General features: G+C 50.4%; 1 protein-coding gene across 5 annotated transcripts in view; it reads left to right on the top strand.

The window, feature by feature from the left end:
• The first annotated feature begins 4434 nt into the window (after positions 1 to 4434).
• DSCAML1 (DS cell adhesion molecule like 1) overlaps positions 4435 to 25336 on the top strand; it is a 240265-nt gene continuing 219363 nt past the window's right edge. For 4 of the 5 annotated variants that reach the window (XM_067566036.1, XM_067566030.1, XM_067566048.1 and 1 more), the window contains exons 1-3: positions 6294 to 6547; positions 15772 to 16089; positions 22228 to 22374. In XM_067566036.1, coding sequence (XP_067422137.1) covers positions 6505 to 6547; positions 15772 to 16089; positions 22228 to 22374 — 508 coding nt within the window. In that variant the 5' untranslated portion in view covers positions 6294 to 6504. Of the gene's footprint in view, positions 4495 to 6293; positions 6548 to 15771; positions 16090 to 22227; positions 22375 to 25336 lie in introns of those variants that run through there. The other variant, XM_067566043.1, reaches the window with a different exon arrangement.

Raw genomic sequence — 25336 nt, 5'->3', positions numbered from 1 at the left:
TCCCACTGGTAGGTTGTTACCAGCTAGCACGCGAGTCACTAGCGGAGGGCTGTGATGCACACTTTTCCAGTGTGTTACACTTTTACTGTTCTCACTTTCTTGGAGCCGCATACGTGTTGCCAAAGGTGTGGATTAGACCTGAACAAATAATTTATTTGAGGACTTTCACCTCTATCAGATCACAGCTGTAAACAGATCACATGGTGTTGGTCTGGGCCACTGACTGGATGGCCGTTAGCCTGATAATCAGTTATCTGGTTTGAATGCTCACGGAAAGGAAGCTTAAAAAAACATTTCCTATGAGTGTCCCAGTGTGCAGGCTCCAAGAATATTTATGCTTCAGCGTGCGTGCGACGTGAACTCCTGCAGTGCACCTAGGGCCCTGGCTTCAGGGCCGGTTCCAGGATGTAGCTAGCTGCCTGCCCTCTGCGACCAGAATCCAGAGGACCAGCCCTGACGTGTGTGTTTGAGTGTAGGGAGGACGGACGATAAACAGCCTCCTCTGAATGATCAATGGGAGGGATAAAGGGGCTGTAATGAAAGGTACCAGCCAACTTAAAGACTCGACCAGAGCTGTCACCCAGCCTGCCCGGCCTCCGTCTGTTTCCATGTCCTCTCACTGGCTGCTTTCACACGGGCCTGCAGAGGTGGCTCTTTCCTGGGGGAAGGGACACTATTTAACACAGTTCCAGCCCTGCCGCCCGTGTGGGAGTGAGTGGGGAACTTATCAGTGGTGCTGAGCAGCAAGAAAGCTGCAAATGGAACATGGAACAGCATTTACTGCCCCTCCCCATGTGCTGCAAATGGATACCTCCAAGGTCCCGACCGGGCTGTGCCAACTTGCAGCCCGCCAGCACCGTCTCCTCTGCCTCCCAGCCCACGCGCCCTGGCTTCGTTCGGTGCGTGGCGTGGAAGGAGTGCCGAGACTGCAGCTGAATTCAGCGCTCCTGCACTGAAGGGGAAGCTACTGTTGCCGTTTGGATGGCCAGCAGATTCCCAGTCTCAGGGATGCCTTTGCTGCCCTCTGTGTAACAGCTGCCACCAGGGAATGAGGCCAGGCACCCAGCATGCATGGAAGGCTCCACTCTCGCCTCAGTTAGTGAAGGGCCTGGGGGAGGAGACGGGCTGGCTCCCCATAGGGATGGGGGAGCGAGCTGGGGGATGGATAATGCCTGCTTTTCAGAGGGTTAAATCAAAGGCAAAACTCCCACTGACCTGGAGACTGGATCAGGCTCATTCACCCTTTCACCAGCAGGGAGCCTGAGGTGCAGACAGGGGCAGAGACCTGCCCTGAGCAGCGAAGAGAAGCCAGGAGACCTGCCCCATAGCACTAGCTAACGCTGGCTCCCTGAGACAGAATCCCGCCTCGTTACCGGGCGCACGTCTCAGAGGGGCTGAAATGATGCACAATGCGCTGCCTCCACTCCGGCCTGAGTTGGGAGGGCAGAGAGTGGCTGTGCTGGTGGCCCTGCCAGCTGGGAGCAGAAGCTGGACCATTAATCTTGCAGGTGAGCCTGTTCTTGCGAGACTTCCAGCCACTTTTGCAGACTCAGCTGGGGTGCTTCTCAGGGCCCAACGCTAACTCCGAATCCTAGAACGCTCCAGCCTGTGTTCAGGGGTGTTCTTCCTCTGGGACTGGCGCTCTCACAGGGCCCCAGCATGGGGCTGGCAGGGGGCATTGGTCAGGACACTGAGGCCCTGACCACTTGTCCTTTGAATCCCTCTTTAAAGCTCACCTCTGCCATGGTGCCTGTCATCTTGCTGTTATTATTGTAGCAGCCAGGAGCCCCAGGTGTGGACCAGGACCCAACTGCGCTCTGTACAAACACAGAATAAAATGACAGTCCCTGCCCCACGGAGCTTCCAATCGCAGCAGAAGACAAGAGGCAATGGATGGGTACAGGCAGACGGATGGACGAGTACAAGGAAACAATGAGAGAATATTGCCGCATGGTAAGCGGGGGTCTCAGAACTCTAGCCATTATCTTTGTGCTTCCGCCATCTGTCTGTTGTAGCCACTGTTGCCTCTCGACACAGTCTTAGATTGGGCTCTGCCACACAGCACTTACAGCTTTTTATTGTGTGTGTGCAGTGCCTAGCACACTGGAGCGCTCATCTCAATTGGGGTCTCTGAGTGTCACTGCAATTCGAATAAATGATCATTTGTGCTCGTTACAGATTTCAGAGAGCTTTCTGCGTAGCAGAGATATGTACCCTGGTATCCTGGCCAAATGCCAATTCAGGGAATTGCATTCTGCCTCCCTAAATTAGTTACTTATTTTATTGATATTTTAAGGCTCCGGAGGCTATAGCAAACTCCACCCTGCAGTTTCAATTGGATTGGTTATTGTCCACTTTCTGACCTCAACTACTGTGGCATATTAACTGTGCATTATTAAATAGCTGATGCGTTCCACTCCAGAGGTGGCTGCATTTCAGTGGTGGGTGAAGTGAACGTCCATATATTACTTAAACGTGCCTCATAGGGGTGTTGAGTGTTATTCGGAGAAGGAGCCATATTCAGTTCTCAGTTACACTGTCGTAAGGCAGGAGTGAGTTCAGTGACTTCAAGATTTACACTAGTGAGAGCAGAACAAGGCCCAATGTCTGTAAAATGCTTTGAGATCCTTGGAAGAAAAGCACAAAGGCATAGCTAACTAGAAGTGCAAAGTATTTGTTCTTACCAATTCTAGCTGCCTCCTGTGATGGAGTGCATGTACAAGGGGCAGAGCCATTTCAAAATGGGTCGCTAACCATTCAGACTTGCTTCCCCCCTTCTGTTGTCCCTGATCAGGGGAGGAGGCGGCCGAAGGAACCCCACAGTGGGTCCGCTTGTAGCTGTGAATATCAATTTCTTCACTACGTGCCCAACGTGCAGACGTTGGCTAGGCAGCTGGCAATTGACATGCTCCTCCATTGCCGAGGTAATGAGTGGAGTGGAGCCTGTCGCATGCTCTGTGCCCGGGCAGCGGCAGCAGCGTCTCCGCCGTGGTCTCTATGGCAGGACAGCCAGGCTGTCCAGTAGCCCAGTGGGCCCGAAAGCCTGGTGCAGCAAGGAACTCTGGGAAAGTTTGGGCTCCACAGAAGGCTAATGGACACAATGTGAGTGGGCAAAGAGGTGTGTGTGTGTGTGTGTGTGTGTGTGTGTGTGTGATACACACCCATGCAATACACGTGACTGTTATAGAAACTCCACCAAAGTGACACAGATGCTTCGAGAGCTAGTTTCTAGACCATCCCTGACAAGTGTTTGTCTAACCTGCTCTTGAAAACCTCCAATGACAGAGATTCCACAACCTCCCTAGACAATTTGTTCCAGCAAATAAACTACCCTGACAGGAAGTTTTTCCTAATGTCCAACCTAAACCGCCCTTGCTGAAGTTTAAGCCCATTGCTTCTTGTCCTGTCCTCAGAGGTTAAGGAGAACAATTTTTCTCCCTCCTTATAACGACCTTTTATGTACTTCCAAACTGCTATCTTGTCCCCCCTCAGTCTTTGTTCTCCAGACTAAATAAACCAGTGCTTTCAATCTTCTCTCAGAGATCATGTTTGCCAGACCTTTAATCAGTTTTGTTGCTCTTCTCTGGACTTTCTCCAATTTGTCCACACCTTTCCTGAAACGTGGCACCTGCACTGGACACAATAATCCAGCTGAGGCCTAATCAATGCAGAGTCAAGCGGAAGAATGACTTCTCGTGCCTTGCTTACAACACTCCTGCCAATGCATCCCAGAATGAGGGCTGCTTTTTTTGCAACAGTGTGACACTGTTGATTCATGTTTAGCTTGTGATCTATGAGGACCCCCAGATCCCTTCTGCAGCACTACTTCCTAGGCAGTCATTGCCCATTTTGTATGTGTGCAACTGATTGTTCTATCCTAAGTGCAGCACTTTGCATTTGTCCTTGTTGGATTTCATCCTATTTACTTCAGACCATTTGTCTAGTTTGTCCACACTGATGAAGGACTGTTTTTTCTAGCAGTTGGAGCATGAGATGGGCAACCAGGAGGACTCCTGGGTCCTATTCCTGGTGCTGCCACGGGCTGGCTGTGTGATCTTGGACAGATGCTATGCTGTGCCTGAATTTCCCTGTCTGTATAACGAGGGCAGTCCTTATCAGATTGCCTCTCTGCAGGGAGAGGATATTTTGTGCTGACATAGCCCCTCTCATGGAAAGATCTCACAATGCATTGCAAAGGTGGGCAGGACTCCTTTCAAGTCTGTAACAGACTGGTCTGCCCGTAAGAAACAGCGGGTTTGGGGTTAATCAGCCCTGTTCAGTCAGTCCCACCTGTTTCATAATTAGCTGCCTTCTATCCTAAGGGGGTAGGACTAATTGGGGGCAGGTGACAGCTTGAAACACCTGGGCCTCATCAAAGGGCTGCAAACTGAGTTTATAAGAAGCAGCCCAGGGTACAAGCTGGGTTCTGGTGGAAGGGCTCTAGAGAAGCAGTCTGGGAGTTGGAGTGCTCTCCTGGAGCAGGAAGCCTGCAAGGTAGGCCTGGGAACTGAGCCTGGAGGGTGGGCTGAGTTTGGACTCTTGTTACCTTGCAAGAAGGTTGAAGGCTGAGTGATCCAGCAGGAAATGCTGGTGAGGACAACTGAGGCAGGAAGCACCTCCAGTGTTGTGCTTGGCCGGAAGGGCAGTTCATGTCTGCACTGTGGGTTGAGATCTGCTAATGAAAGGCTCTCTGGCAGTGCAAACAGCTGTTCTCTCAGACTCTGAGTGCTGAGGGGACAGAGCCTTTAGGAAGATAGAGGCTACCAAGCTGCATGTTTCTAAATGAGGAGGGAAAGGAGAATGCAGGCTGTGTCAATTGCAGTGGAAATGGGAGGGGGAGAGTGGAGTCAGAGGCACTGACCTAGAATGCACAAAGACAGACACTTCCAGGGGATAGAGGGCCAAGAGTTTGAGTTTTGGCCCTGCTGACTTACTGTGTGGCCTTAAGTCTTGTCACCTCATAATGTCTGTTTTCCCTGTCTGTATGATGAGGCTAATGCTTACCTGCTTCCTGGGAGCACTGTGGTGTTACCTGGCTAACATCTCTCCAGCTAATACAAAGAGCTAGAGAACATTAAGAACTAGTATGAATTAGAGCTGGTTAAAAAATGCCAAGTCACTTTTCATATGAATTTAGGTTTTTTTTAAAAAAATCCCTATGAAGAATTTCAGGTCTTCAATGAAAAGCCTGACAAACTTCTCTTTGAAAACTAAAACCAGGAAACATTTATCTACTTTCTGTCAAATTGAAAAATTTCAACCATTTTCCCATGAAAACTGTTTTGATTGAAAACCCATTTTCTGCTTGGGGGGAAGCCAGCTAGTGGTATCATTCTCATGCTAGTTCATCAGGGGTGTAAAAAGGCTAGTTGCCCAGCAGGGTTGAACTTGGCCATCTGTTGGCTGGGCTAGGATCTGCTTAATTGATTGTCCTGGGCCCTCTACCACTAGCAACTTTAAGGAGAGTTTTGGGCCAGTGCTTTTTTTGTATTGGGAGGAGCTGAGTTCTGTGTTGTGGCAGCCTGGGGAGAGGCAAAGTGCCAGTGGCCAGGCTGAGCGGCTGTGAAGTCCTGGGGGGGCAGAGTTGGGTACAGCATACATGGGAAAAGGTGAACAAATGGGCTACCAAGGGGCAACTCTATTGATCTGAATGCAGCTTACCACAAGGCTGATTAAGCAGGCCTGCTATGTGTGCCTGTAACTGCATTTCTAGAGAACTATAATGGTGTATGCACTGAATCACTCCACCTGTGTGGGGCACAACCAGCCCCCCAACAACTATCTGTATCCAACCTCTAGCTGTTTCTAGATGTACAGGCCTTGCTCCTGGAAACTTCTGTGTGCGTTTAACTTCACACATGTGAGCAGTCCCCAGCCCGGCCTGTTTCCAAGGTGGGGGACGTAGTAGGAGCCACCTTTTCAAAGGTCCATGTGCATGGTGAGTGACCTGGCTGGCACTGTGGGGAAGGATCTGTGGGCACAATCTCTTGTTACCGTTACCAAGCGCTGTACATGTGCGAGGTGGCCCTGAGCATTAGTGCAAGCATATGTCTTTGTGCACTTGTGAAAATCTGGTCTGTGCAATTACAGCCAGAGAGCGAGAGAGGCGTGTTTTTCCTTTAATCAAGGAGCCCTATTGTGTGTGCACAAATGACACGCTTTTACACATGATCACGTCCCCTGGTGTAGAGAGACTGAATCTGGAAAATGCTCCCCACTGTTCAGATAAAATAGATAATAGAGACACGCTACCAATTGGCAACTGCAAATGGCCAGGCTGCTCCCCACCACATGCTGAGGGTGGGCGGGGAGTATCCCAGCAGCCCTGCCCACCCTCTGGATGACACTAGCCGGGGAGAAGGGGGAAGGAGGAGCTGCTGAGAGCTCAGCTGTGAGCGTCTGAACCTGGATCGTCCTGAGAACGGCGGGGATCACGGCAGGTTGGGGGCAAAGCGCTGCAAGGAATTGCACTACATCCCAGAGAAAATAGGTGCTCTTTATGGCATGTGGCTGGTAACTTTTTTCCTGCTGTACTCTTTGCAGAAAGGTATGTCCCTTGCTGCGGGGTGGGAGGCAAGTGGGGGAGAGGGGAGACGGCGGGGCTTTGTGGAGGGGTGTTACTTTTCTCTGTCTCTCTCCCTGCGCTTTCTGCAACTTTTAAAAAACGGACCGGCTGCGCCTGGGTGCTCAGGGCAGGGGAGGACTGCGAACGGAAAGGCTTGTCCTGGCCGCGCAGAGGGGTCTGCCCGCAGCCGGAGACTCGCAAATAACTGGCTTTGAGCCCAAAGCGGCTGGCGGGCGGGGGGGGGGGCGTTAATGCTCAAGATCTGCCCCCCCACGATTGCCGCTGCTCTCCCTGCAGCCCGTGCTCCGAGGACAGCCCCCCCCCCGAGCTGGAGCCCTGCACCGGCAGGGGAGGGAGCCGCTTTTAACAGCTGTCCGAGCAGTGCGCCCCCCCGTTTATCTCCTGCCCCTTCGGCTCCCCCTCGCCCCATTTCGCAGCCCCCCAGCCCCGAGTCCGTGCGAAGCTGGGAGCAGCGCCGAGAGGTGCCCGGCGCGGGCAGATTTCCGAGGCCGATCCGCTCAGTCGGGGAGGGGGGCTCGGGCAGAGCCGGGGGCAGCTCCCCACGGGCCGGGAGTTCCCGGCTCTCGCCAACTCCTGCTCCGCAGCCCCGGCCCCCCTTTCTGCAGGGAGCGGAGCGGTCTGAGCCCGAGCCGGGCTGCCTCCTGCCTCGAGCCCCGATGGCGGGGAAGGGGCAGCAGGAACCGCGGGGGGAAGGGGGGGATTTCTGCAGCTCCCCGCCCGGGCTCAGCGCTGACCTGCCCGGAGCCGAGCGGGGCAGAGCCCAGCCCAGCCCTGCCCGCACCTGGGCCGTGCACCCGCTGGGAGGAGGCGGCGTGCGGCCGCCCGGCCACCTGCTATTTGCAGAGAGCGGGAGGGGGTGTGTGTGTGTGTGTGTGTGTGTGTGTGTGTGTGTGTGTGTGTGTGTGTGTGTGTGTGTGTGTGGAGCGGGGGGGACAGGACAGGACAGGACAGGAGGCGGCTCGCCAGCTGCGGTGCTCACGGGGCTGGCGGCCGCCGCTGCTCGAGCGGGTCCCCTCTGGGCTCAGGTTGCCATGGGGCGAGCCGAGGGCAAGCCCAGACCTGCCGCCCGGGCGATGCACCTGATCCCGGGGGCGGGGCGGGGCCGGACCGGGCTCTTCCCCGGGACAGGCGCGGGTCAGCCCGGCCGGGCAGGAGTTGCTAAGCCCCGGTGCGGCGGGGCGGGTGGGGAGAGGGCTGGGCACGCGAGGAAAGACCCCCCCCCCGCTGCTGCTGGGGAAGGGACGTGGGGGGGGGGGGGCCAGGACTCTGCCCCGACTCCAGTGACCCCGCGCAGGATTGCTCTCCTGTTGGGGGGCGGGGGGCGCTGCACTTTGCTGGCTGCGCCATGCACCCCGACACCGGGCTCCTGCCCTCCCCCCTCTGCTCTGGGCAAACGCTTCGTCCAGCCTCTGCCCTGCGGGGGAAGCCAGGAGAGCCCGTGTGTGTGTGTGTGTGTGGGGGGGGGGGTTGGCTGAGTCCCGGGGGGTCGGGGGGTGCAGGCGCTGGACCCGGACCCCCTCCAGCGCCCTGCGTGCCCCGGCGCCGCCGGGTTCGCGGCTGAAGCGGGTCCCTCGGTCTTGAGGCCGGAATGAGAAGGCAGGAGCCCGACTCGGAGAGTTTTGCCTGCGGAGGCTTTTTAATGGGGCAGCAGCAGATCCTTGCAGCGGGAGCCCGCGCCGCTCATTAGCGCAGTTAACTCTTTCTGCTCGCTGGGGTGTGTGTGTGTGTGTGTGTGGGGGGGGGGGGGGATGGTAACCGAAGCACCCCCAGGCCGCTCCCCAGCCCCCTGAGATGCCTTGAATTACGTTCCATGGGCGCACAGCGTCTTTTCGTGCAGGCCGGATTTCAAAGGCTGAAGCTGAGCGAGACTTTTCCGAAGCGTTGGTCTCTGGTCCCGACTTCTCAGACTATTAAAGCAATAGTGAATTCAGGAAACAAGCTACATCCAGCGATGCTTTCAGAAGCACATCTCCTCCTCCAGGAATGCTGAATGAAATGTACCCCGTGGCTTGATATAAATCAGATGGGGTTAACAAATTACTGTGAAGCAAGTGCGGCCACACTTACAGATGAATTGTAAATTGGGGCTTCAATTAGCATCGTCCAAATCTGTCTGCATCCTGCTCTAAACTGAGGTCCCCAGCCAGAGATGCAATTTAAAAGGAAAGGTAACTGCATGTAACAAGGTAGTTAAATTACAGTCCGTTTGTTACAGGAATTGATTGGTGCTCCCTAAAAATGCTACCCTACTCAGATTCTATTTTTTAATTTTGGTAGCAAATTACCTTTTTGTTTATCTGGTCCACGAGTATAATGGAAACATTCGTGTTCTGGAAAACGAGCTACTTCCAGGTTATAAAACATTCTCTTTAATAATCGTTTTTGTCATGTGAAAACAGCAAGAGGCGACCTTAGGAAATGGGAAGCGAAGGGAACAAATTGGTAGTGGGCTGCATCCTTAAATAAGATGTTCGTTGTATATTAAATAATCCTTTTATTTTAATGTTAATATAATTAAAATATTTACTGACGTTTAATGTTGCATCCAGTGAGGTTGTGATGATCAATTATTTAATCAATTATTAAATATGAAATAACTGTCTTTTTAAAGCCGGAATAAATGTTTTGGTGCTTTAGCCGAAATTGCTATTGTTAGACATGCATTTAGGAGCTGCTGTACTGAACATGCAAGCATCTGCTTTGCCTACATTTGCATTTTTACTGTGTAAAAAGGAAGGGAAAAACAAATAACCATTCAAGACCCTAAATTTCTTCCCCCAACATCTGAAAAAAGGGTGGTTGGATTTATCATTTATGCACATTTTCAGCCCCCGCCTCTGAGGCTGTGCCACAGAGCTCTCTTCTGAGAAGAGCAAATTAAAAGCCTCCATTAGCACAACACCTTATGGCCTCATTATTTTTTCTTTTTTAGAAATAAAATATCTCTTGAACTGAAGTGTGTCTGTGCTGAAAGTGTTAAAGTGAAACAATTCCAGAGAGAGGACAATAATACAATGGAAGTTTCATTATTATAATAGGATAAAAAATTGAATTGCTTAATGCACGATAAACCTTTCAGATACTTAATACTTCAAGGTATCAAAGCACAACCATTTAATACATTTCTGCTGTAGAACGAGCTCAATTGGAAACAAAAAGCAAATAAGCATTTGATCCAAGGGACCACTAAAGTTTAGAAATCCCTGAGTAGACTGTGCAGTTGCTTATTTTTTCCAGCTTATAAAATAAAAATAGGTAGTTAGCAAACAAATGGGGGAGTTCAGCAAAAAAAGGCTCGGTGGTTGATTATCCAAGTTAAAGAGCAGCCATAACAATGAGAGGGAGGGGGATGCAAATAGGAAGCAGTATGATCCGGAGCATATGAGTAAAAATCTTGATGTACTTGAACTGGGAGAATAATCTCCCTGTATGATTTTGCTGGGGTTCTCTACCTGCTGATTTGTTATGTTGGCATTATATTTATGCTGCTTTCAAATATTAGAAACAGCAAAGTATGTAGCTTGCATTTTTAATCTCTCCCCCTCTACCTCCCAGTGTGGTACAGAGCTCATTTATCTTGGAGATGAAACATGGAATCCATTAAATCCATAGAGGAAGAGCTTGCAGTACTGATGTCCAGGCAGTGCCCAGTCTTGGTTTTTTTACGAAACCAAGCCCATAATGGCACCTTGCTATAAGTCCAGCATCTACACCTAGCTCAGCTGTAAAGCACTGTGCGCCTTAAAGGAAGAATCAACACAGGCGACCCTAATATTTTCTGGTACTGCTATTCTTTAGAGGAGGAATAGCAAATACTGCTTGTCAGTCTGCCAGTGCTAGGAGCCTGGCATCGATTAGCCTTTGCAGAGGTTGGCAGTGGGTTGTAAATTTAGGAATCCACCCATCATGCTTTGGGCACCCACCAGACACCATGTGTCTGATGTAGTGCCCTCCTTTCTGCCCGGTGGCACTGAGGTGCAGGGCAGACAAATGCACCTGCCTTGTTTGAAACCACTGATGAGCGCTGTGTGAGAATAAAACTGGGGTCTTTGTGGAAAGAATTCTCCTGAGTTTTGAGCTGTATGTTGGATAATGTGAATGCAACAGACTCCCAAATAGACGGGCTGTTACATGCAACTTCCTAGGAGAGAATGAAGTACAAATAGTTTTGGTTATTTTAATAGACTAGGATGTTCTATCATGAATTTACATAGTGGTTAGTTAAGGCCCAAAATTTTATATGCCTTGAAATTAAAATTCAAGTATCTATTTTTTAAAGTATCTTTCCCCAGATCCTTAAGAAATTAAAAATAATCCTCCAAAGGCATACAAACACCCCTTGTTGACTAAGATGTATCAAATATCTCTAGAAAGCCAGTTCCTTGGCCTTTGCTAATATCTGACCAGACCAGGAATTGCATTTTGAAAGACTTGTTTAATTTCAGCTATGTGGGTAGATTTCAGTACTTTCCTCTGCCTATTCATTCTATTGACTGAGTAGGCGATGTGCACCCTCCTCTGATGTACCTCTGTCCTGACCTGTAATGCCTTTGCTTAGTCCAGTCCTAAGCCTCCCTTGATTGGACACTTGGCCTGGTCCTGAAAGGTGTTGGCTCAGTGATGTCACCCAAATACCCAGTGGAGACTTGGGTGACACTTGCCAGGGTTGCTGTGTATGTGATGTAAGCAGAACGTGGAATCCAGTCTCTGGAGATGAAAGGCTGGTGCACACACCCCTGCTCTAGCTGAGTACGTTCCATTTGGCTTGTTTTGTCGGTCCCCTTGTAATATCTGTGTGGTGGGATGAGATGGAGTGCCTCTTGGTTAGATTTGCCCTTCAGAATTAGGGCACCAGGTAATGTGCATGCCATTGGAGAGCGGTTCTGTTTTTGGTGGAGGGATTTAGGATCTGCCCTGTCTGGCTGGTGTGCGCAAGTGGCACCTGCAGCAAAGGCTGCAGAGACTGACTTTTCAACTACTTGGAAGATGGGAGTTGCGTCTGTTCTGCCTTTGTGCTGTGAATCTGGCATCAGATCTCCTCTAGTTCCACTGGAACTAGGATTTGGGGTGCAGTAGGTGATGCTCTTTGCTCCTAATGGGTGCACAGGACCCCAGTGTTATGGGGGACATGGTGATACTGGGGTGTCCTGACCCATGTAGCTAATATTTCTGAAAGAGCAGGGTGGCTAACTCCAGGTGCAGTTGGATTATGGCACTTTACTCCCTAAATTCCCCTTGCATTTTGACCTAGACTCAGTATTCTTTCACTTTGTCCTAAACTCTTGCTTAAGGCTGCTGTGTGCTATGAAACAGCTGCTGCACTTCATCTTAGAGGTGGCTGCACTACAGTGTGCAGAAGTGCCTGGCTTGCGTGATGTGTCTTGGGAGGAAAGGTGCTGTGTAAATAGTGTGGTGACCTGCACCTCTCTGAGGTCTGGGGTCACAGAGTGGGAAAAGCCAACACCCTGGGCCTGAAAGCCACATATGCTCTGCATTAAGCATTAAAACTGCCCCCTTTTTGATGAGTACACCTGCTGAAAATGTCAGCTTGTGCAGTTTCTTGTGCAGGACTCAAGCCTGAATTTCAGCTGCCTCTGGATGAAATGTGGCTCCATGATAGACTTAGGGTGGGTTCATGGTCACTCTGCCTTGGCTTCTTGTTAGAGTAAATGAACGCTTTCCATCTAACGCATCTCTGTGGTGCTGAGTGGCTCTGCTTCTAAAGATATTGCAGTTTGAGGAGTCCAGCGAACAAAACCAGTAAATGTTGCTAAGGGATGATAACACAATGACTCACTTTTCCCAGCTGAGATAGAGGTATTAATATTTCAATACCCCCAGGTTGTAATTTACTATGATTTAAGAAGATTGCACTGTGATGACTCAAAATATATACTCAGTGGTAGCTAGACACCGTCCATCTACATATTGGTCCACCTCTGCAACTCTCATCTAACAGTGGTCAGGTCTCCAGCGTTCAATACAAGTTCCTGCCAGTGACCTGTTGTCTCCCAACAGGAAACTGTTCCATTTGCACCACGCCCACCCACTCCACCGTTGAAGGTTTGTATAAATTAATGCCCTCGATATTTAGGTTAGGGTCAACACATGACCAGATGCCAGCAGTGATTTCTGGTTTAAAAATATTGCAGGGCTATTTCTAAATTTTTAATCTCTGTGATTTGGAGACAGTTTTATGAAACATGGAATTAGGCTGGTGCTCAATGTTAAATGGTAAAGGAGATTATATGGATTTAACTCTATGCGTCTGTCACATAACTACTACCAATCCCATAACTTCCATTTTCTAGTAAAAATCCATTTCCCCCTTTGACCTGAAAAAGCTTTACTGGTAATCTGAATTTCTCTCTTTATTTGAGGTATTTTTCCACTCTCCCCCTACCCCCCATCTGTATCTTAACATGCAAGGGTGATGTCTGCAGAGAGAATTGTTCTCAGCAGGATGATATCTGATCACTGCATTGTACAGCTGGCAATGTATCCTGCAAATGGTCTCTTCCATTAGAGCAGGGATACTCACTCAGGGTCAACACTGTTGATTCTGCCTGCTCTTGGGCAGAGCAAGTGGAATGGCCACTGGGTCTAGTGAAGAGCTCTCCTGCGAAAGTGCCATGAAGGGTACTGAGAGAAGGGACAGGCTGTGAAGGAGTTACTAGAATCCATCTCTTTGCACACAGAGGCCAAAGGCACCTCTAGGATTCTGGGAGTGTGGATGAAATGGGAGAGGGATTATGGCATGGAATAGAGCTACAGAACATTCATGGTTTTAGGTCCTTGCGTGACAAATGTAGCTACGTAGCTGAGAGGAAAGGAGGTTCTATTTTCTGTATGCTCCACCTTTAAATGTAGAGCAGTATCTCCCTGCCATCTTGTGTTTCAGGTCACATGCAGAATGTTAGCATGGGTAGCACACCAGTGCTTTCTCTGCTTATCTTCCTTAATCTGCTTGTAAATACATATTCTGCTGTCTTGTATATGGGGAACATAAACCTCAAAGTGCTCTGAACAGCAGAAGTGCTGATTCATAACAAACTAGCTCCTGGGAGCCCCTGTCACGGACCGGGGCCCACTGCTAAACTCTCGACAGCCACAGCACAAAAACGGCCCCTGCTCCAGAGATGAAATGTGACCACAGGATTGTTGTGGCACAGTGCCACTGACAGCCCGTGTAGCTCTCCGAAGGCCAGCAAAGGATCACCTGCAAATTCTTATCCCTTGTCTTTCACATTCTCCTAGCACTTGTCAGCCCATTAAGGACAAATAAATATGCCCTTTTTTCTGTCCCTGGGCTCAGAAGGCTATGCATGTATTGGGATGGGCAGGGGGAGGCAAGACATGAAGCTGCTTTTCTTCACCTGTAAATCTGTTTCACTAGCAGTAATGCTTTTCTGGATGTTCCCAGTCAGTTCATCAATGGCACCTACCTATACCTTTGTAGCTGGAAAACACTGACTGCCCCATCCTTGGCTTAGGACAGGAGGTCTCTGGGTAGCTGGAGGAAGGACATTTTATCTTTGTAGTTGTTCCTCTTTGTTTTGAGCAGGAATATCAAGAAATAGGCTCTTGCTTTTGATTTAATGGGTGCTGAGAGAAGAACGAGATTATATTTACAGTTTTGGAAGGATTAAATATGATGGGGAGTTGAGTTGCTAGAGTAGAGGATTCCTTGCTCAATGAGAGAGCATATTCCAGTGGTTACAGCAGAAGACTGGAGCCAGGACTCCTGGGTTCTTCTCCTCCTGTGTTTCCCTCTGATTCAGTAAGATGCCAAGGGCAATTTGCTGTGCCTCAGTTTCCCCATCTCTATATATAAAAAAGTGTACACAACTCAGGTGCCATAATGTCTACTTTTCTGGGGAGTTGCTCTAAGTCCTATAGAAGTGCAGTTCCACTATTATTCCTCATTGAGAGGGAGACCAACACATTAGTAGTTTTACTTTACGCAACAAAAATTTTTAAACACTCCAGGATTTGTCTTTCTAATGTCAGCTGGGGAAAGCCTGAGCCAGCTGGCAATGTGATACTTCACCATGACAAGGAGTGGGGTTCCAAACACCCGTCCTGATGAAAACACAAATATTTTTTTCAGTGAAGGCGGGTGCTAATGGCCTCATCACTGCTTTATGATGTGATGTGAATTGCTCTGGCCAACAACGCTTTAATAGCCTTTTCTCAAATGAGCAGTCATGATGCATTCTCCCTGGAGGGGCAGCTAAGAGCTAAGCTAAGAATATTAATACAGATGAGACTTTCTTCCCTTCTCCCCCCTCCAAAGTTGAAGAAATTGAGGTGATGAAGGGTCCCCTGTGACTCATTTTAAACTAATGGTAGAGTAGTTATTTGCTTATTGGCCTGCTATAGCACAAGCAGAGGGATTGCGCTCTCAGCGAGCGCTATTAATACCTTGACACTGATCACGGCTTTCTCTAGTAGTGTCCTTCTGCCTATTTAAAAAAAAAATCCAACCTCAGCCACTTCACACCTCCATGGCAAACTGGTCACCTCCCCTTCCAGGCCCGGAGCAAGGCTTCTGGGTCTCTGGTGGGAAGGCGAGGGAGTGGAGCAGCAGGAAGGAGGAGTTGGGAGTGAAAGGCCTTGCCAGCTGCACTGGAGGAGGAGGCCGGCCAAGGGAGACGTCCCCTCCTCTTCCAGGCCTTGGCTGTGGTTAGGGAGACCTGGCTGTGAAGAGCGGCTCCCTTGCTGCCTCTTTTGGGCAGGAAAGATGGGCAAAGCTCCACTGCTCTCACAGCTTCAGGCTTCCGGTGCCTGTCGCCTGAGGCGAGCTCCCCTGAGGGGCCGGGTGCTCCACGGCTTCCTTTTCCCTCCCTAGGTCAGCCAGCCTGGGCGAGGCCGGACAGGTGACTGTCAGGGGGAGGCTCACAAAGGACTTCCTGGGAAACCGCTGATCTTAGTCAGGTGTCCTAGCGCTGCTGGGAAATGGCTGCCCTGTGGAAGGGCTGGGGTTGCCATGGCACCCCCTCAGCCCAGGCCTAGCTGCTGCGGAGAGCAGGGACCGAGGTGGCCCGTGCTGATACGCCCCGTGCTCTGTTTTGGGCTGTATACGGGTGCCGGAGGAAGGGTTTCACTGGGAAGCTGTTGCCCCACAGGCCGGAGGAGTGTCGCTGTCCAGTAACGCCCTGCTCTTGGCTCTGTTCTCCCCACAGCGCGCACCGAAGATGTCGGAACCAGCCTCTACTTTGTGAACGACTCTCTCCAGCAGGTGACCTTCTCCAGCACAGTGGGGGTGGTGATCCCCTGCCCCGCAGCAGGGTCACCCAGTGCCGCCCTTCGCTGGTACCTCGCCACAGGGGACGACATTTACGACGTGCCGCACATCCGGCATGTCCATGCCAACGGGACTTTGCAGCTGTACCCCTTCTCGCCGTCCGCCTTCAATAGCTTTATCCACGACAATGACTATTTCTGCACTGCGGAGAACTCTGCGGGCAAGATCAGGAGCCCCAACATCCGCGTCAAAGCAGGTAGGGCCTTCTGTAGGGGCTGGAGTGCGATGGTGGGGGCTTGGGTGGCCTGTGCCTGGTGGTTAACCCATCCATTGCTGGCAGCAAGCCCTGACTAATTCCCTCCAGTGCCACGGAATTGCCAAAGGTGGCCGATACGGTAAGTTCACTTAACCGATGAACTGTCTAAAAGGGTGGCATTACCACATGGGGCGTCAGGGCTCCCTGGGGCTGAGGGCCAGTACTCCAGGCTCTTGCATCCTATTCCCAGTTCTGCTGCTAACTCTTGCATGGCCATGGGCAAGTTATTTCATCTCTGAACAGGAGGGGCATTTAATGCCTGTTCCCCGCAAAGCATTCAGTGCCAGCGTCTTCACTGATCCTCGTGGCGCTTGGCTGCAGAGGCTATTAAAGTGCTGCTGCTACTAAGCTTGGAAGGAGACACTGGGAAGTCCTAGCTGAGTGTCTGTAAATGTGGGGCTTGCGCCTGCCAAGGGGTGGGCTGGGCTGTCTCGGCCTCCCGTGGTACAAGGTGCGTGAGTCAGCTGGTGGAGAGGAATGAGTTGGTAGGCTCAGACCCTGAGGCAGCAGCGCAGTGGCTAACAGTGAGCTCTGGTTTTGGTTAGTTACTGGGTTCTTTTCAGTGGCTTTAGGACTGTATCTAGCACCTGTGGCCAGGTGAGCACAGGGAGAGCAGGTCATAGCCAGGTCCCTTCACCTGGTACCTTTCCTACTGCGTCTGCCCTGCAGCACATAACCATAAAGATGCCAGTGGGGCAGGTGAAGGCGGCAGCCTCTGGGCTCAGCTGTAGCTCTACATAGATGTTCGTGCAAGATACCCAAGTACAGAGATTATTTCAAAGTAGCAGCAGAGACCACCTAGTCCTGTGGCTTGGGTACAGCAGCGGAGACCAGGGTTCTAGTCCCATCTCTGCTGCTAATTCTCTCTATGTTGTTGGGGAAATGACTTGGGTTGCCAGTCTCACTTCCTGCCTGTACTATGAGGATAATACTTGCCAGCACACACACAAAGGCTAAGTAGCTATCCTCTGGGCTCTGTAGCTCAGGCATGGCCCATGGAAAGCCCCAGAGTTTAGTCTCTTCCTATTAAGAGCTGAGCTTTTTTCTGAGTATGGCACTGAAAGCTTAGTGCTGGAGAACACCGCATACAACCAGGAGTGGAACTTGAACCTGTGGCCTCTGGGCCCAGAGATGAATGCTACCGAGTGAGTCTTCCTTCCGTGCTGAATACAGTATGTATGGGGACGTTACTGTCGCTCCCTCAGGAATTGCACCACGTGGAGTCTAAAACACAGCTGCCATATGGCTTTGCATGTTGGAGACTTTTCCAGCAAGGCTGTGGAAGTAGGACTGTCATGCTCTATTGAAAGAGGCTAGATTGAGATCAGCATAGCCAGATGATGGATGAGGGCAGGGTGTTGGATAAACAGGAGGCGGGGTGCCAATGATATTTCAAAACTGCATCCTACCCACGCCAAGAACAACCTGTAACTTAGGCCCCTTGCTGGAAGGGAGAGGCTGCAGAGTGACTAGCAAGGGAGAGAACAAAGGGCCATCAAGTGCTGCAAACCGAGGATGACTCTGAGGAATCTGATAGGAACGAGAGCGCGTGGGTCGCCAGGAAGCCAGGCTCTGCCGTGTCCAACAGGGACAAAATCCTCAGGTGCAGCCACATGAGCAGAGCTCGGCAGGAGGGGAAGCTCCTGGCTTTCCCAGTGGGGTGTTAAGTACAGCCCAGCCAGCTTTGATAGTGGGTTGTGGTTCTAAGCCTGACATTGCAGCTAGGCAGAGTAGATCTGAGATGATGGGGAGAGTCATGTACATGTGAAAGTGACTTCTTCAGGAAGGGCATAAACCCCATTATCTTCCAGGGACTGACCTGCCTGCGGCAGAACAAGAGGGGATGATTTATTTACTGTCCTCCTTTGAGCCTCTCCAGAGGTGGTGTATGGGTGCAGAAATCCTGCATCTTGGCTAGAAATCCTGCGTCTAGACTAGACCCTTCTGCCCTTCTAACCCAATGGTTCTAGGACTCGGTTCACATCCAGCAACATAACAGGCTGAAATGCTTTGCTAACTAGATGTCTCATAGTGATTGAAGTATCTGAACAGCAGGCTCAGTATCCAGGGCTATGGAGCAGTGGAGAAAGCCGGGGCATCCTCTTCAACAACTAGTTATTCATGCCACTGAGAGAATTGTCAGACTGGATCAGACCTGTAATCCAGTGTCTGGTCTCCACTGGTGGCCAGAACTAGATGCTTCAGAGGAAGAGGCAAGAAATGGTGCAGATGTGGGATAATCTGCCACAGAAGGTCTCCTCCTGACCCCATAGGTTTATCTCTTTCCAAACTTTTGTGAGCATCAATTAGAACTCCTGGATAGTCTTGCTGTATAATTGTCCAATCCCTCGCAGATTACCCCAAAGGGGGAATCACCCTGCCTCAGCCCCCTTCCTAAAACCCTGCACCTGAATTGCAAACTCCAGCCCAAACGCGCCAGGACTTAAGAGAACAAAGGAGGAATATGGCAAAGTGCTGATTCCAAGTGACTATAGTAAATTATTGACCAGACTGACGGAGGCTAATAACCCAGGCATGACTTCATTATGTAACCTATTAAAAACAGGGCTAGCACAGGCAACACAACAGAACTGACTAAAGGGTGTTTCTATTTCAATTCATTATACTGCAGAGTAAATTGGCATTAAACCCTCTCCTGCACAGAGTGAATTATTTACCAGCATTAGCAGTTTAGCTATAAAGCGAAGGAGTGAGCAATACACTGGCGTGTGTGGTTAAGGGAGGGGCATATAAGTAAATATTGTCAGGCGTGTGGCATGTTGTGGCTCATGTCGATGCAGTTACGGTGGAGGCTGAACATCCCATCTGAGTGGCAGTTTAAGTGCCAGTGCCTAATAAGTAGCAATAATAGCTAGGGACACAGTGGGTGAGGTAAATCTTTTATTGGACCAACTTCGAGACAGAAGTTGGGGTCGAATAAAAGATATTACCTCACCCACCTCGTCTCCAATATCCTGAGACCGACATGGTTACAGCTACACTGCATACAACAATACCGACCACTTCTCATCCATCAAACTTAGAGCTTTACAAAGGAGGCCAGTATCATTATCCCTATTTTACAGATGGGAAAACTGAGGCACAGGGAGTCAGCCAGGGTGACTTGAGGGAAGCCCAGAATAGAATCCAGGTCTCCTGAATCAGTCCAGTGCTCTGCTAATTTGTGGTGCTAGGTGGTGGGCTGCCCAAGAGTGGCTGGCAGTACAGAGGACTCTGTTGGCTGGCATGAGGCAGGCAGAGGGTGCTGTGGGGGTGAGAGCAAGAGCAGTTGGCATGACTCTGCCAGCTGCCTCCCTTCTGATCTCTGTGCTGCAGGGCACCCTCCCCCAGCAGTTTGAGGGTATCCAAAATTCAGGCTGTGTTGCTTAGCTTGCATCAGGCATGTTGGCCACATGGCATTGCTTCTGTTCTCCCACTGGATGAGCATCACTCTTGGAGTCAGGTTTCCAGAGCGAATACTTATGTCTTGAGTTCAGAATTCCTTTCTGGTTTAAAACCACCCCCAAACCCACACAGTTCTCTAGTAATGACTTAAATTGCGCTGTTTCTGCAGACACGCCTGCCAGGGACCAGCTGTGCCAAGATATTCACAGGAAGCAAATGCCAGGGTGGCAGTGCAAGAGAAGCAGATTTAATTTTTTTGTTCCCCGGAAGGCTTTGAGAAGTGAAAATCCACTTCTGGTCACAATGGTCTGGTCCTGCAAGCCAGAGTTCTTACTGCCTCCCTCTAGAGACTGAGGTGATGTGATATGCCCAAGGTCATGCAGCAAGTCAGTGGCAGGGCTGGGGACATTGCCCAGGAGCCCTGACTCCAGCCCCACATTCTAAATACTAGACTGACTGCACCCTATGGAGTGATTGCAGGCTGCTACCTGTTCAGTGCCATGGCATTCACGTCTTGTACAAAGGTGGGTGTTGCAAGTCTGAATAAGCTTTCAGCAACTATGCCTGGCTGGTAGTCCATGCCTCACTTTCTCAGTTAGTAGGTGCCCATTAGAAATCAGAATTCATTGAGACCTCCTCACAGGATTCCTTGGGATGTCACTGGGACAGCTCAGATTAGAAAGTTAGAAACACTTTGAAAATTCCAGCTTCTATGTCTCACGAGGGCTTCTGTGCTCACCTGCTTCCCATAGGCTAGTCAATTCTCCTCTTGCTGCTAGAATCCCACCTCAAAATACTCTTCTTGCCTTGCCTTTGGTGGATTGCTATTACAAGCCTATTTAAACGCTGTATAAAAGCAACAAACACAAAATAAACTAAAATTTGAAAGGTGGAGAAATTGGAGAATATTTTAGACAAGAGGCAACAGGAACAATTCAAGGTCTGTATAATCTGCTTTCTAGTGAGGGACTTGAGACGTTCAGTCTGTTTTTTGCTTATCTAAGAAGATATAAGGTGAGTTGATCATGGTTTACAAGTACCTACATGGGGGAGAGATTTCTGATAAACAGCTCTTTAATCTAGCAGACAAACAATCCTAATGGCTGGAACTGAAACAAGACAAATTCAGACTTGACACAGGGTGCAATGTTTAACTGACAATAATTCACCACTGGGACAATTTATAGAGGTGTGTAGTAGATTCTCCATCTCTGGAAATCAAGACTGGATAGTTTTTAAAAGGTCTGTTCTATCTCAGGCAGACGGTAGAGGGATTACTGTGGGAGGGACTCTGTGTTAAAGCAGGAGGACAGACTAGGTGATAAGGGACGTTTCTGTCCTTTAACCTCCTACGAAGGAGTAGGCTGCTTCTGTGTAACTAACAAGGCTCCTGGTAGCCAATTAACTTTGGTCCTTGAGCTGCCATCTGCTGCAGAGCAAGGTGTGTGTCCCCTTGGGTCTGCCTCCACTAGCCCTCTGTCTTCCCCCAGTCACGGTCACCTGCTGTTCCTTTGGTCTGCTTGGCATGGGATCTCCTTGGGGCAGAGACCATGCACCTTGCAAAGCATGCAGCATGTCTGTATAAATAATGGGAGAAGGTTTGTCAGAACAGCATCCTCCCCTCTGTCCCCCCCAGTGCTCATGTGAGAGGGGCTTGTCAAGCCAGCTGGTGCCTGGAGCTTGGCTCTGAAGGTGTATCAGCTGCTGACAGGCTGTCTTATCAGGAACTGCTAGGGAGGGCCAGCTTGTTCCAATGTCCTGTCACGTATTTCATTGCTGTTCAGCACCTCCTGCCCCAGCTTCCTGGTGTGTGGAGCCTGCTGGGAAGCTTCACTGGGGCTTCTGCAGGGGTGAGCTGATGTTTGCCTCCAGCCTGAGAGCAGCTTTCTGTCTTGAGCTCTTGCCATAAAGATGTGGCATCTGAAAGCCAGGCACTGGGTGGGGAGAAATTGCAGGCGGAAGCAGCATCAACTTCTCTCTCCCTCTCACTTCTTAAATAGTACTTGGGCCTATTCACAGGAGGCACAGTCTGCACCTGTCAACAGATGCTTTCAGTGCTGGAAGCGGCTCCCTCATGGCTGAGAGCTTTATATCCATACACATGTGGGGTGGTTGCTGCCCTGGCCAGTGGGTGGGTCAGCAGATGAGCAGGTGAGGCATGCCCCTCTGTGCGGGGTGTGGGGTGATGAATGAGAAACCAGCGTCCTGTGGGGCAGGCATGTTCAGACAAGAACACGCACTCATGGGTTAAAAATTTCTCATTTAAAAATAGCCTAAACTTTAACCATTCTTGGTGTCTGCCTGTGCGTGTTACTGGTTGCATGGACAACTTTTTACTAGAGAGACCTTGAGATGTTGCATCTACTTACTGGCCAGTGCAGTCATTTAAATGCTACCCTGCAGAGCCATTCCCAGAAAATGATACTTGGGATCTCTCTCCTGTTTGGCCCCTGTGAGCAGATGGGATGCTGACACCTCCCCAGACACGTGTATGTGATCACACCCTCATGGTCGCTCTCACTCCAGCTCGTCCCTTGGGACAAACATGGGAGCTGGTCAAAATGTTGGATGAAAACACGCTTTTTGGAGAAGTTTGAAGAGCGTGTTTCTGCCCGGTAAAACTTGGCATGGGTACATTGCACATCGGGTGATGGTCTGCTTTTCTCTCTGCAGTTTTCAGGGAACCTTATACGGTCCGAGTGGAGGATCAAAGGTCAATGCGTGGAAACGTGGCTGTCTTCAAGTGCCTCATTCCTTCTTCAGTGCAGGAATATGTTAGCGTTGTGTCCTGGGAGAAAGATACTGTTTCTATCGTCCCAGGTAAGAGAGGAGCAGGAGGGGAGCCCTCCATTCTCCCAGCAAACACCAACTGCGTTGCCATGTGCATGAACTGTTGTATGTGGAGCTGCTCTTGGTTTCTCTGTCCCTGAGCCCCAAAGCAAGGGCTTTGCTGGGGAGTTCTCTTAATGAGAAAACAGTTGATGGGCTGGATTTACGTTGGAAACCAGCTGCTTGACTGACCATGCACATGCATCTCTGTATCCAGTGGATCCTGTTTGCTAGGAGTGCACTGTACACGTCATGGCTCAGAGGTGCATAAAAGTGACAGTACGTGTGTCATCGTGGGTTCTCCCACCTAAGTGACCTTGCCGGCCTGGAGGGGTACGTGCCTGGGGATGCGGGCAGAGGCACCTTGTGCTGTCGTCCCCCTTGCCTGCCTGGAGCTGGGCTTCACAGTCACCCGGGTGATGCGAGAGCAAACATTAAAGCCTCTCATGACTCTTTACAACCCTTCCAATCAAAGGGGGAGGAGGGGAACCTTCCTGGTGTGCGCCTCCCAGCACAGATGTCCATGGCCCACAGGCATGCTGCCTTCCCCCGCGGGTGTCCGTCTGTTTGAATTGAAGGCCAAGGTTAATGTGCCAATGTAGCACTCCAGCTAATGGTAAAGCTGCTGTCCACTCAGATGTGGGCTGGGAGACTCTGCACAGTTAATTACTGCTCTGTCGACTGTGCCGCTCAGCATGGCTACTACCAATGGTCCAGTGCGCTGCCAGCACCGGTCACTGGGACAAGTGGCTGCAGGAGACACGTGCTCACGGGGTGTAGGCCAGTGGCTTCTGCCACTTGTGGAGAGTTGGCTCACAAAAGCCTTGTTTTGAGGAATCTGGCTGCTGGGGCCAGTTGTGAGGTGCTGAGCACCCCAACTCCACAGAAGTCTAGTAGGAGGCACTGTGCTCTTGCAGGATTGGCCAGTTGAGGAGCAGACTTAGTCTCTGCAGAGAAACCTCAGCCACTGCTGAAGGCAAGTGCAGAACTCGAGATGGGCTGAGCCACTAAATCCAGGCTCAGGTTCTGGGGTGGTCCACTGCAGTGATAGGGGGACCCGCCTGGAAGTTAGGATCCAAATTTCCCTGGTGCTGAGGGTGCTGGGTTTTGGGCCCATCTCTGTGTAGTGTCAGCAGGTGATGGCTAGTGCCTTCTGCTCCTCAGTGCTTGGCTCTGATTCTCATTAGCAGTGGGGTCTTGGTGTTGTGTGTATTGGATTGTGGGCCTGGGTCGTGCCAGCCCTCCTGTGATCATCTGCAGAGGGGTGCGTTCACTCCACAAATACATCCGAACTTCGGCTGGGCCAAACACTTCATGCACAACTTTTTGCAAAGAAGTGCAGATTTGGCAACCTCTAAACATTTGGTCTCCAACCAAACCAACCAAAACAATCCAGCAAAATTGTCAAACAAAATTCTGAAGAAATAGAAATATTTGGTGTTGACCATTTTCAAAACAACTCTCGTGTTTTGGTTCTTAATGACTTCATTTCATTTCCTTGAATTATACTTCAAAAATTCCCAGAAGCATTAAAAATGCAAGAAATTGGAATGAAATGTTATGCCTTGAACCAAATCCTGTAGTTGGATCTGGAGCTGCCATGGAAAAAAATGTATTTGCCCAGCTCTGATCCAAACCCGTACCCTCTTCCGTTGGGCCCCTGGGGAATTGCAGGGAGTGTGTGGCATGGGAAGCTATCTGGAAGGAATGACTAGTGCCTCCCTCGTGTGACCTTTTTAGGGAGCATGCTGTTGAAGCAGAAGAACAAAAGACTGTATGAAGTGCTCATTGATTTGTGAGCAAATTGCGTACAGAAACAATGTCTGCCTTGCTTCGTTGGCTAATGCGCTGGTGTGCTTTGTAGTTGGCTTTTGGCTGGACAGCGCAGTGTTTGCAGGGAGATGTTGGATGGCAGAGGGCCATGGGCCAAGGGCTGCGCTGAGCTGCATGTTTGCCACCGTGCAGGTTGCAAGTTGCCACCTACCCTGAAATTTATTTTTCATTTAGTATCTTATTGCTGCTCCCACCGGTTCTGCTCCCTCAGTGAAGGGCATGGTGGCACTGGTCCTAGGCACTAGTGGCAGATGTAGGCAGGGCTCTGGGAGGCTGTGTTGTGTGCGCCACATCTAACCCTCTTCCCAGAAGGTCTGTTTGATACAGTAGCAAGAAGGCCACTAGTCACTGGCAGCCTAGGGCTCCTGCTGGTGCCTTCGCTGCTGATGCATAAGAGGAAATGCTGTGTCAACAAGGCCTTGGCCTGGTTGTGATGCTGGTCACTATGTGCATGACCTTGAGCCTCAGAGCCAGGGCTGGTGATTTTGCCTAGGTTCCTGGGGTGGAACAGACGGCTGGAAAGGGCAGTATGGACATTCCTACGTACTGGGGTGACCTTCTGGCACTCTGCTTGGAGACGGTATTGATGGCAGCGCTGGCCGTCCTGCACAGCATGTGTAAGCGAGTAGTAAAGCCGTCAATACCACTTGCCCGCGGGGGATCCGGAAAGAATTAAAGGATTTTGCCTGAAGTTAGTGCACTGTATTAGTGTTTACTGACCTGTGAGCAAATATCAAACAGTCCTCCAGGGCTCAGTATTGCTGTAGTTGCAGTGTCGTGGAAGGCTGAGCGTTTTGCTTGATAATGTGTCTCCAGGTGTTTACTGAAGTGCTTAGCACCACGTGTGCTTGTGACACCACAAGTGCAGCTTCATGTGCAAAACCTGAGATCTTGCCGCCTCAGAGCAAGTGCTCACTAAACCTGCGCTCTGCCCGGCTTCACCTATTTTGAAAGGGAGGCTACTTTCAAAAGCTCACCTGGTGAGTGAGATGTGGTTACTCTGAGGGCTACATTCAGCCAAACTGGCCTGGGAGTGCATTTTAAACATCTCTGCATTATCTAACCCTGACATCCCTGGCAGGTGGCTTCCCAACTGGGACTAATCTGAATCCAACCAACT

This window comes from Emydura macquarii, unplaced genomic scaffold (assembly GCF_026122565.2).
Source record: "Emydura macquarii macquarii isolate MOO-44397 ecotype Brisbane River unplaced genomic scaffold, CSIRO-AGI_Emac_v2 contig_312, whole genome shotgun sequence".
In the NCBI taxonomy this organism is placed as follows: Eukaryota; Metazoa; Chordata; order Testudines; family Chelidae; genus Emydura; species Emydura macquarii.
This window is presented reverse-complemented; position numbering and strand designations above follow the sequence as displayed.